Source organism: Acanthopagrus latus, chromosome 3 (genome assembly GCF_904848185.1).
Source record: "Acanthopagrus latus isolate v.2019 chromosome 3, fAcaLat1.1, whole genome shotgun sequence".
Taxonomy (NCBI): Eukaryota; Metazoa; Chordata; class Actinopteri; order Spariformes; family Sparidae; genus Acanthopagrus; species Acanthopagrus latus.
This window is the reverse complement of record NC_051041.1, coordinates 6,568,515-6,581,295: the sequence shown is the minus strand read 5'-3', so window position 1 is coordinate 6,581,295 and position 12,781 is coordinate 6,568,515. Positions and strand designations below refer to the sequence as shown.

Sequence of the window (12,781 nt, the reverse complement as noted above, 5' to 3'; positions counted from 1 at the left end):
CACTCGCCACATTATATCCTCTGGCACCTACAAAGCTGTGCTCTCGCTCCCGCCCTCGCTGTCTGATACACTGAGAGGAGCAGGTCCCATGCTGGCATGTTAACCTGCCTCGCCCACTCAACCCCCATTACATCCTGTGCCATCTACGCCGCGCTCACACACACACACACACGCTCTCGCCCTCAGCCCGGTCACTAACACCCTTTCATTATGGATAGTCTTCTCCGCGGGGGGCTATCACTTCAAAGACACCCCCTGCCTCCCTCCTCCTTGTCGGTGTGGAGAGGGGTGCAGATGACGGGGGTGCAATGAGGTGTGCGGGAGGTAAGACTGGAGGGTGAGGGGGGGGGGGGGGACAGAGGAAGGGGTATCATAAAAAGCGACTGAGCCGGAGCCGCGCGATTTATGCATTTATTCATCGGCGGGGAAGCTGCGTATTAAAAGGTCGGGCAATTTTCCAGGTCACTGCCCAAACCCACACACGGCGAGGAAGCGAGAGGATGAAGAGGACAGGACGAGGGAGACAAGAGAGAGACAGTGAGAAAGAGAGAGCGTGGCTACGGTGGCAAGCTGGTGAAGGTGGTAGGTGGCAGGTGGACACACACCGGCGCGCTCAGAACCTCACCTGTGCTCCTATGTGTATAAGCCAAATTTGCCTTAGCGTGCTCCTTTTTTTGTGTGTGTGTGCGCATGCTGTTTGTTTGTCCGGGAGAGAACGGAGCAGAGAGCGCTTCGGCGGGTTTGTGTACGCGTTCACGTCTGTCTGCACACCGGCTGTGGTTAATGAGTTTGAAAGGTCAAACGCCTCTCAGAAAGATTAATGGGGCTTCCTAGGCACGGGGGTAATGGTTTACGAGGGGCCCAGCCGGACACATTTCCAACATGACGGTCATTACCACCTCAGAGCGGGGAGACGGAGAGGAGGGATCTGCTGGGCGGCTGGCAGCGGGGTAGACGACAGCGCGCGTCCGTCCAGCTGATGTACATGTGTGAACCATTCTGGTGCATGTGCGTGATTATGTGCACACAACTCCTCAGACAACAGATTCCACTGAATATTGTATCTCTTGCATGGATTGCAGTTGGCAGATTATGGCTTTAAATAGATTTTTAGCATCAACAGCCTCTTTCATGTCCAGCACAGATCTGCTGGTTTCACTGTCACTATGCAACCTGACAGGAAAACCATGTGTTGTAAGAGGGTCTTGCTGTGACCAAGAGTTTAATCTGATTTGGTTTGAAAAGTCAGCTGCAGGCTGCTCTGTGCACGGCTGACACATGAGCCTCAAAATGGCAAGACCTGACAGTCAGCTGAGTAGAAGCCGGCATTTGCAATATCTTATTGCCAAAGTGCATGCTTGATTGCTTTGGGGTTTTTTTGGATATCATCATTAAAGAGGAACTCCACCCGGAAAAGCATGACCTCTGAAGCCCACTCCTCGTTTCTGCTTGCAGCTCACGGCTACATTAGCTGCTTCTTGCATAAAACACTTGAATTTCCGTCCAAAATGTTGGCTGCTAGAGTTGCATTGTGGGTAATGAAGGCGGCAGGTTTGGTGAGGGAAGAAGACTGAATGGAATAAAACATAAAAAAAAGATGAAATCTCTCTTACAATCAAGTGCCATGCCAAAATCGGTGGAGTGCTCCGACAATGCAATGCTGTTAAGCAGCCAACAGCTGTCCACAGGTTTCAAGCCAGCACCTGAATGCACCGTACATAAATAGAGCAGCCCGTGTTCGGCCTCTCTCTGTGTCTGAGTAGGTTTTGTACTGCAGCGCGACGCGGCTCAGCGACATAGGCATGACTCCAGGGTGCAGACTATTTTTGGTGGCACAGGCGCCCAAAAATCTGTCAAGTGCGAGTGAACACTTTCATCGGTCGCACCAGCGCCCCTACAAATTAGCAGGTTTTTTTCTGAACAGTTGCTATTTCTTCTTGCATGAGATTCAAGTAAAGAAAAACACGGATTTGCACCTTTGTTCCTGTTTACAATCATTGAAATGTGTCAGCTGAGTGAAAAAGTCAAACAGCTGACATGAAGAGAAGGACTCAGTGTCGTTATGACCGCAGTGTTTGTGAGTAGTGGCGAGCATGTGCGACTGGGCCATTGTTGTGCAAATGTTACGTAACACAGCTTCGAAAAACATGTTTGCAAATCTTAGAGAAAAGAATTAAAATTTCATTACCCCACTGTATCTATATTAGAAGATGTGGAAGAAGAGAAATCTGAGAGTGGCTGCACACGCGGTGTAGCGCCTGATACGGGCGCGAGAAGAGAGAAGGGGCGAGCAGGAAGATGTGCATATATGAACATGTTTAATGTGAGGTGCGGTCTTTTCTCCTCCTCGCCAACACACACGCTCAAAGTGAGTCCTCCCGGTGCGCCTCCTCACGTCAAACATGTCAGAGGAGAACCGGCGGACATGAAAAGAACATTAGGAGGCGGCGTTCACGGGGGCCAGCCGGCCTCAGCCAGAGCCAGCGACGCGGACACTGACACAGCAGAGCAAATATAAAAAGGAGTGGAGGCTAATGGCAGAGTTCAGCCGCTGAGGTGTTCAGGGTCTGCCGTGTGTGTGTGTGTGTGTGTGTGTGTTGCCAGAAAGAGGGCAAGACAGCTGGGAGCATGAAACTTTGAGCATGAGTAGATGTGTGTTTTTTTTTCCTCGTGCGGCGATGAAACATGTGCAGCCTGGTTTGGTACACGGACGACATGAAACGGGCCGCGCCTCATGTTTTAACAAGATGGGAGCCCACTCTTTGTTCTGCTCACGTGACGGTTACATAACTGGGTTACGGACCGCTGGACAGCGCTGCCTCAGCTGCAGCCAATCCAAACGGCTCAACGGCATGTTTGGTGACAAAAACAGCATTTCTCCAAGACACGTAAACATATTCAAACGTGGGAATATAATGAAGGCAGCATCAGGATTCTGCACCTTCCCCAAAAGGATGTAGGTTTAAGTTGAAGTGGCAAAGTGTAGAGACTCTAGTTGTCATAGAAATTTCAACACAGAGAGATAAAGATAAAAAGATTTCAAAAAATAATAATAATAATAATAAGCATGCAGATGACTTATTATTATTACCATTTTGGCCAAACTTGATACCAATATCAGACAAAATTAGTACTTTAAAATGTATTTTAAGGAAATTTCCAGGCGCAAAAAGGGCATTTTGTGACTGTAAGATACCCCTGCTCGAGTTAACAGAAGCATAAACACATATTTCATCATTATTTCCTGTTTCATGGTAACTTTGTGAATATAAAAACGGTCAAAAACAAGTGCTGAGGGGGAAAAATACGACAAGCATCATACATAAATGTTTGTAAACCTTCATAACTTCCAAGTTTGGACCTTAGAAAACCCATATTAACTATACTGTCGTTTTTGAAATTTACGTGGCTAATTTCCACAAAGGTTCAGGTGATTGCTGCGTTTTTCCAGAAGACAACGTGTGGATCTACGGAGAAGCGTGGCTAACCGAAACTAAACTGTGTGTTGGTGTTGGTGCACAATCCAGCACCTCCGTCACCTCCATGACAGTGTGATGGGACCACCTAAACCAGGCTCAATTGAGGCTGATGGTCTCTGAGCCAACATCTGAAAGGGAGGGCAACGCATTTAACCTCTGGAGGAATACCGCCTCCACACACACACACACACACACACACACACACACACACACACGGAGGTTATAATTCCTTTCTCTTGATTTTCCTCACAGAAGCCGGTTCTTGATTCTAAAGAGTGTACATTGGTCAAAACTGCAGGATGGCGGCTACATTTGAGCTCACTTTGGAGTCAAACGGAGTCAAATTTGCAAGTAACAAGTAAAGGTACAGGTAGTCTTCAGGTGTGTTTCATCAGATTGGCGGCGTGTCTCACCAGCAGCTCCGGTTCATCCGATCACAGATGGGAAGAACAAAGCTTGCTCGTCTCGATAACTCTATCCCTCATGAAACTGGCTGATGATGTTTTTCACCATCAAGAAAAAAAAAAAAAAACAAGGAAATCAAATGAAAAAAAAAAAAAAAAAGCCAGGGAGTGTGAGGGTGGGAGGCCGACCGAGCTCCGCCGAGTTGTCGGTCCAATTCCCAACATGCCCACCCACATCAAGCCTCGCATTAATGCGGTTGCGTGTTTACTCTCGATGCAAAACACCCCGAGCTGAAATTTCTGCCAAGAGCACGGCTCCCACTCACACACACACACACACACACACACACACACACACACACACATACCAGTGACATTTATCAACTTTAGACACCTCAGGACGGAAAAGCCTGCCAACAAAAAACTCCTCTAATCCATTAGTATCCCAACAAAGGCAGCCGAGATGAATAATGAGTTTGAGGCGTCCATCGAAAAAAATCCAGCAGAAATCTGTCTTAACTGCGGCAGGATGCTGACGGTGTGGGTGGTTGAGGACTTTTTTCTTCTTTTTTTTTCAACTTAATATTTTTCCTAGACTTTTTCTGCATATAACCTTTGAAGAACCTTTAGAGAACAGGCCCTTGAGATGTTTGCATAAGGCTCCGGCATGAAAGCACGAGTGCATTTTGCTTGAGCATTAAAGACTTCTTTCTTCTCCTCTTCGCATGTGGTCCGCAGTGTCAGGCGATCGTTTTCACCCTCTGTTTTAGGGACAAACACACCTACAGCAGCTGCACACTTATACATTTTCCACCATCTCCTATTTATGTCACGCTATCCATAATATTACCCTTTAATTTAGCTCTCAGAGCACTCCAAACTGATTCATTAAACGTGGTAAACACTGCAGGATCCCATTTGTAATATATAAATTACATGATATCGGATCCTTAACAGAAATTCAGCGTCAATTAATCAACTAACTGATGATCATTGTACTTTTTAAATGGTGTTTTAATTTCCTGCTCTCCCCGCGCCGCTGCCGGCCCCCTCAGCCTCCCTTTTCAATGCTATATTACTCTTGCTGATGCGACGATTTAATTATCAGCCGCACAAATTAATGACATATCATTACATTCCGGTATAATTAACAAGTCGGCTAAGATGTATTTAAAAACAAAAGAGCAGTTTGTTTGTTCTGCACGCTGCGAGGATGCTTCTCGCAAAAAAAAAAAAAAAAAAAAAAGGCATTGGCTGAAAAATGAGAAAAAACAGAAGGGACAAAAAAAGGTGCCTGACGGGAAAACTGAGATGCGAGGAAATGTGCACGATTGGCTGAGGCTGTCTCATTCGTACACACACGCGCACACACACACACACACACAGACAGCAGCTGAAGATGTTCCGGCATAGATTCATCAATAAAATGATGCGCAGTCCGACCGCAGCTCCTTCATCTATCATGCAGCTGCACAGAGCCCCTTCCTCACTGTCCAATATGGCTGAAACACCTGCTAAATCCCCATCTTTCCTCCCACATGTGCACACACACACACACACACACACACACACACACACCCTTTCTAGGTCTTGCAGACCCAGCAGAATATCCCCGATGCTGTTGTACTGTCCTTACCCCGAACAAAAGAAATCAGGTGACCCTATTGGCATCCGATAGTCACGCACACTCCCCTGCTACACACACACAATCCATCTATCAGTCTCAGTCAATGTGTTCCAGCAGAGTGGGAGGTAAATAAGGAGCCGCCGCATTGACTCGTTACAGGAACCCGTGGTCTGTTTGATTACATGTAACATGCGAGAGCCGCGGAACAAAGCGGTGGTGGCAGCTTACAATTCCCTGGTCGCGTGCTCCCTCCCACTCGCCTTCGCTCGCCTCCAATTTTCTTTCTGTCACTCCCTCATCTACTGTTCCCCGCTTTCGCTCTGACCCGGCCTCCCTTGTTCGTTGCCCCTCCACCCGGCGCACCTCTTCTTGTAATGCATCAGATTTTTTTTGGATGAGGCTCCTCTCTCTTCCTCTCCCCCCTCCCAACACTGGCCTTCCTGTTCCTCTCCTGTCACGGCACCTGTGCCTCTACCTTCCCCTCCCCGTCTTCGCCCCTCCTCTGGTCAGAAAATGACATCGTCCCTGAGGCCTGAGGCGAGAGAGTGTCGCCGCGCTACGCCTGCCGTCTTCACAAATCACTGTGACCTTTCGCACTCGCAGAGGTCACAGTCGCCTGATCCAACAAAGCGCAGGTCCAGGGCTGTCCTTGCCAGCCGAAGATGGACCGGTGCACTGGGCCCGGCAGTGGCAGCAGAGCAGAAATAAGCCTGCATCAATCACAGACAATTAGTCGCAATTGATGCCTGGGAGGGTGGATTGCTCCTCCACTGCCAGTCTGGCAATTGCTGGTAAACCCAATATTAGTCAATCAGATAGCTCCTAAGTACTAATTATATGATTCAGTAATCACATGACATATGAGAGGAGTTTGGTAATGAATAGATATTTTGATTACGTTGCGTTAAAAGTCAGCAGTAAGCAGAAATACCAACGCTTTGCATCTCGGTACAGCAGTTTTTGTTTGTTTTTTTTAATCAAATGATACTTCACTGAACGTTCTGGATAACAATGTAAGTGACGACGTGAAGTTAAAGATTCAAACGAAAATGAAAAAAGGAAAAGTTTGCTTCAAAATACACACCCTCGCCCGCAGACAGAACATCGATAATGGATGACGCTGCGAAACCTTGACATTTTGGAACACAGAATATCAGCGGGGGATGTTTTCAGTCCGACGTCGGTATCTTGACTCGGACTACTTACGGAAAGATTGGGATTTCAAGAAGTGCATCTGCGGTCGAGGTTAAGGTCAGACAACCGAAAGGTTTGTGGTCGAGGGAGAAGAAAAAGCTCTGGAGGGTTGGACCAAAAACAACGCAGGTTTTAAAGGGTGAACGCTTAAGTATGAACTTGATGGAAAGATGCAAGTGGAAGCCAAAATCCCCCCCGGGAAGTGAAAATTGAGGTGAGGATTTGACCAAGTGAGTTGAAAATGTTTCAGCTTGAAAGGAGAAAAATTGCGCTCATGACAAGAAACCGCAAATGGGTTCACTGAGGCAGCGGTCTCCAGCGTAAGGGCTGGACCCTTTTCACTTCCTCTCGCCAACCTAAGACTCTAAAAACTTTTAGTTTTTCACCTCACTGCTTAAAAGGCTTCCTGTGCTAACGGTGAGCTTGACCGAAACTACTTATGGAAAGACTGTCATTTCAAAAAAAAAGGTAAATGTGACTCATATATGACTAGACAACCAAAGCTCCTGGTAAATAAAGATCGTGGTCAAGTGAAAGAAGCCAACATTTTTTGACGCTCCGAAGGGTCAGGCCGAACGCAGCGCAAGATTTCAGAGGTGAAAACTTGCACATGAACTCGCTGAAAAGATGCAAGTGGAAGCCAAGATCCTCCTCGGGAGTGCAAATTGAGGTGAAGATCTGACCGAGCGGGGTTGAAAAGATTTCTGCTTGGACGAGGAAAAAAAAAGCAAAAAAAAAAAAGAATCGCGCTCATGCCAAGACCTTTATGACTCCACAACAGAGACGAGAGGAGAGAAAACTGAAGACAAACAAATGAATCATGAGTTCCCGGTAAGTTTCAGAAGATGAGTCGTATGCCGAGCTGTCTCACACACACACACACACAGACGGATGGACGGACAAGGTCGACGGGTACACTGAGGCAGAACTCAGGCCACATAAATGAGAGACACTTTGCATCCCATAACTACCACTTTTTACTAACTTTGCTACTGACAAGGCATCCTGTGCTGACACTCAGCATTGGAGGCAGAATTACACTTTATAAGCGCCTTCTCAGACACACTTCCACCAAGGCTTTATGAGTCATTTTACGGCACTTTCAACCTTTTAAAGCTGACTTGAAAACTCAAGGACCTGTCACATTTTAAGTTGATCTTTCAGCGGTGGGTGGGTGGGGGGGGGGACCCTTCCCTTCCCTGATAAACCGCTGTGTATTTCTGTCTGGTTTAATAGCGCTAAAACTGGGACTTCATCCCAAAACTACCACTCGGCATCATGGAGAATCATGGGCGGAAAATGTCAGCCGTAAATTTGAAATCACGTCCCGGCGCGGGGCGCTCCGGCGTAATAAGGCTGCGGGTAAACAATGGGCTGAAAGCCTGCCAAGAACACAGTGCAGTCGGTTCTGACCGGCCGTTCTGACACGACAGGGCATCAAACAAAAGCTCCGGCCCGCACAAACAGGATGATCCCACAGGTTACGGCCGGGGATCTCCATCACTCCGGCTCCTCTCCATCACTCTGCCTCTATTGTTCTGTACCTGAGCGCGGTGCCCTCTCTCAGCTTGCTGCAGAATGGATGGATGCAGAGAAAGAGGGAGGGGAGGGAGGAGAGGGGGAAGTAAATGAGATCCCGATGAGATGCCAAGGTGTGTTAGCTGTGAGGTGCAGGGAATGAGAGAAGCGGCCTGAAGGGAGGGAGGGAGGGAGGGAGGAGTGGCTAGATTGACTGTGTGTGCGAGGTGCCGGTATGGGGTAGTGGACACCCGGTCGTATTAGTGTTTGCTAAGTCAGCTCGGGATGCTGGAAGCGTGTACAGGGGAGGGGAGGAAGAGGAGGATGACATATGAGAGGAGAGTGGGAAGACGAACAAAGGAAAATGGGAATACAGAGGGGGGAGAAAGAGGAGTGGAGCGAGAAGGAAGATGTCGAGCAAGGTAGTCCTGGCACATGACGAGAATTAAACGAGAGCAAGGCAAAGTGGAACGTGGGTAAAAGCTACTTGAGCACTAAAAAAGGGCACATGGGTAGTCTGTGAAAGAGGAATTTTATGAATAGCGATCAAAAAGTCACATAAATCCTGAAGGTTTTAACAAAACCCCCCAAAATTCCTTATACAGCCAAGACTTACACGCGCGCTACCTTTGTTAAACCCATCTCCCGTGGTAGTTTGGCACTCGAAACCGGATGCGTGTCGACAGGTAGCTAAATTGCCTCAATTAACATGGACGCCATGGCGGAGAATTTTTTCAAGGAGGAGGAACTCTCCCGAGTGGGTTTTTTTCCCCCCCCTATCTCCCCAAATCCTTAGGAACAGCGGGGAGGAATCGCTGCCAATACCAGCCTTCAGGAGCACATTGCTTTCGCAGCAATTAATCGCTGTCACAACATCAATTAAACAAAAGCTAGCATCCAAATCCTGGCTACCCAGCATTCCAGGGAACCCAATCAATCTGGCACGCGGGTCCTCGTGAGATGAATCCAAAGAGCGTGCGAGCGTTCGGATAAACGGGAGGCCCTCAAGTACCAGGAAATGTCGCACCATGCATGTATGCGCATGTGTGTGTTTCATGAGAAAGCCTGCATGCGAGCCCAACACGTACGTGTCAAGCGAAGCCTGTGCATTGATCCAGACATGCGTGTGTGCCGGTGGAGTGCATTATGCGTGTGTCAATGATGTATGGCTGCGAAGTGTGTGAGCTTGCCAAATGTACTTTATCTATAGAGCAGAAGTAGGTTACTGTATATCTGTGTGTGCGTGTGTGTGTTTGGCACATGCATGAGTGTGTATCCGAAACCCACTCAGCCGCACCTGGCCAATAAAACCACCCTTTTTTTTTTTTTTTTTTAAAGAAAGAGCCCGGGGGGGTTCTGAAGCCATTATGTTGGTTTCCACTTCACAATCTCAGAACTGATGATAGGATCACTTCCCCGAACACACTCTCTCACACACACACACACACACACACTAGAGCAGCTCTGTGTGGGAGTTTGAGCTGATATATAAGTTGCGCAGGTTCAGTTTGTGTGTGCAGGAAAGTGCTCGTCTGTGGCAGTCGGCCAGGCTCGCCGGCAAACTGCTGGACCCCAGCAGCTCCCCTCACTCTCTGACACCCTTCGGTGCAGATGCACAGGGGCAATTAAACAAGCCCACAATTCCAAATCCCCATCCCACACCGGCATTAAATCTTGATAAAACCACTCAGCAGGGTTGTGCATTGTCGTCTCCCCCACCCCTACTCCTCCTCCATCGCTGTGTTGGTACTGATGGGAAAGACAGAGGAAGTGTCAGAGAATAACAGCTGCCCAGCTGTTTGGAACTGACTTGTTGGGAGAGGAGCTGTGCTGGAGAGAAAAAAATGGAGAGGAGAGGATAAGCAGTAAGGCATCAGCCCTAATGCGTCCTGTCGTCCGTGCCACAGCTACGGCAGAGTATGGAGAGAGAAAAAGACAAAGAAAACCAGTTGCACGGAGATACCGTGACAACACAAAAGCCCAGCACAAGATCCAAATCTTTGTGACAACACACCGGGGATCTCACCCTCGCAGCGAGAACGCTCTCCTGAACGGAACTGACTTTTCCTTTCAGAATAAATCAGGAACGGGGACGGTGAAGCGGACAGCGGCTCTGTACTGTGTGGCAGCAGAAATGTAATTGCGCCTCAGTTTGTGTTTAGAACGCAAATCCTATAAAAACAACTTGTCCGCGTCATGCACCGCGTTCCCCGTCTCTCTCTGCGAGGACTGACGGAGACGCTGGAAATTTAAAAAAAAAAAAAAAACTGCACGGGTTTTTGTTTTTTGTTAACCTCCCGTACAGCAAGTGTCATGTATTATTTAATTTTGATTCAGTGGCAGTTTAGTGACGAAGCAGCTGACAATCGGATTGAATCGTTTCTGTGCGCATTTTCGGGGTAAGACGCCGCGAGTTCACGGAGCTCAGATGCGTAAATCTGTCAGCATTCTGATGACGCGTCTCTCTCGGTGGTCAGGAACAAATTTGGTTTAATAAAGGACAAAAAATACTTTAAATGCTGTATATCTCCATACTCATCATTGGGAACAACACACCTGCGTCTCCTCACAGGACAAGCGCAGATGCCAAACTATCTCCGCCGCGGACATCTGTCTGTGGATCAACGCTGGCCGCTGCGGAGACCAGTTTGGACACAACCGAGCCAAAAAAATAAAGGAAATTAAAGCCCACACACAAACACACACACGTCCCCACATACCTTCTTCGGCGTGACAGTCTTCTTCCAGGTTCACCAATAATATCCAAAGCACCGAAATCAGCGTTTTACGGAGATCCATGTTTGTCTGGCCAGTTCCGCGGGGCTCTTGTCATCTCTCTCCAGCCTGCGCGCAACGCACCGCAGCAAGAGACGCACTCAGTGTTTCGGAGCGGAGCGGAAGCCGTCTGGGCAAATAGTGCGGGAGCCACTGAGCCACACGGCCTATTTCATATCTCGGGGGAGGGTTTAACGCGCGAGATTGACACCGAGCGAGCGCAATGGAGACGGGCGCGGAGGCGAGGGTACGGGAGGGTCGTCCTATCACCGAGCAGCGACCTGAGGCGTCCGCGCCAGGTGTTTCCACCACAGTCAACAGAGTCTAACGCGCAGCGCTGCCGTTCTCCACACACTACAGAGAGGGGTGTCGGTGAGTCAGGGACCTTTTGTGGATTTAGCTGGCTGCTGGAGAGTTTTACGGAGGATTACATTTCTCCGCACTTGTTTTATGAGCTCACTGTCTTGGTTGTGGAGATTCGGTTTAGTTTGGTGAGTTCAATTCACACAAACAAACAGGCGCCGGAGAACAAGAGCATCTTAGTGTAAATCAGTGGAACAAACTCTTGACAGACTTGTCAGTTACATATGAACACTTAAAGGGGCAGTATGTTGTACTGAGGAAGCAATTCAAACTCAGAATCTTAATATGTACACCATTAATGAGGTAATAATACAAACTCATAATTGCTTTTTTCCCCCATAAGGGTATAAACAAGAAAAATAAGGTCCCCAGAACACTGTTTGCAGTGATAAAGCTGGCAGGGTCCGCCACATATAAACAAAGTATAGATAAAGGAAGGTCAGTTTGTTTATTCAGTCATGAAAACAAAGAGATCTCCGAATGTTATGTTGCATTCGGAGGTCGATACTTCTCTACTGGCAGGACGGCAGCTAGCGGAACAAGCTACTGCTAACGTGAGTTGTTTAAAAGCTTTATTTTTAGTAAACTCTGTGAGACCCTGGTCACACTATGAGCACGTTGTGTCGAGCCTTCTTAGTGTTTTAAAAATATAGATTTGATGCTAGCGTAAAAAATGCCTGTAGCACTCCCAGTGAAAATGAGTTTGACCCGAAAACGAAAATACGGTGAATCCTAAAAGTGCCTTTTTTATCATAATAATGCTTTTACACAAAGGTTTGACTCATATACATTCACAAAAAAAAGCCTAGGTTGCATTTTGACGAGAGTTTCACTTCAAAGGAACACAGACTGCATCATGGGACAACATCAGTGTTGGAAGAGCTGCTTACAACTGCACAAGACTCAACAAGCAAGGACGTCACTTTGTGTTGAGCAGTGGTGGGAACATAAAGGGTGAGATGAAGTCACCGAAACCTACAGCAGGTGAAAAAAACATGTCAAAGTTTAGGTTTTTATGTACAGAGGGGCTGGTGCTCTTACAATGAAACAAATCAAGGGCTTTTCAAAGGCAACGTGTTTCAGAATTAAAGGCCAATAAATCATAAGGATTTTTAAATATCCCAGTCCGACCCGGCACCGCTCTCAAGGGCGCCACTGTGTTGGAAACAATTTTAAAGAGCCTTCAACATGTGTGGTTTCAGGCGATGTAGTGAGGAGGTTGTATAAGGTCAGAAAAGATAATCACAGGGGCAGGGAGATGCATATGGAGAATCGACATTCATTTCACTTCCTTTGTTAGTTAGGATTAGGTTTAGGATGAGATTCATGACAGTTTCAAGCATGTTTGTGCAGCTGGGACTGCTGATATGCATGAGGAGGATATCAAGTCCCACAGGGGTGACAACCGTGTACATGCATGA

At 47.6% G+C, this 12,781-nt stretch overlaps 1 protein-coding gene across 2 annotated transcripts in view; it reads right to left on the bottom strand.

The window, feature by feature from the left end:
* Positions 1–11,124, bottom strand: part of LOC119016766 (ephrin type-A receptor 7) — a 166,011-nt gene extending 154,887 nt beyond the window's left edge. For both annotated transcript variants that reach the window (XM_037092999.1, XM_037093000.1), the window contains exon 1: positions 10,943–11,124. In XM_037092999.1, coding sequence (XP_036948894.1) covers positions 10,943–11,021 — 79 coding nt within the window. In that variant the 5' untranslated portion in view covers positions 11,022–11,124. The remainder of the gene's footprint in view (positions 1–10,942) is intronic.
* Between the last annotated feature and the right edge of the window lie 1,657 nt (positions 11,125–12,781).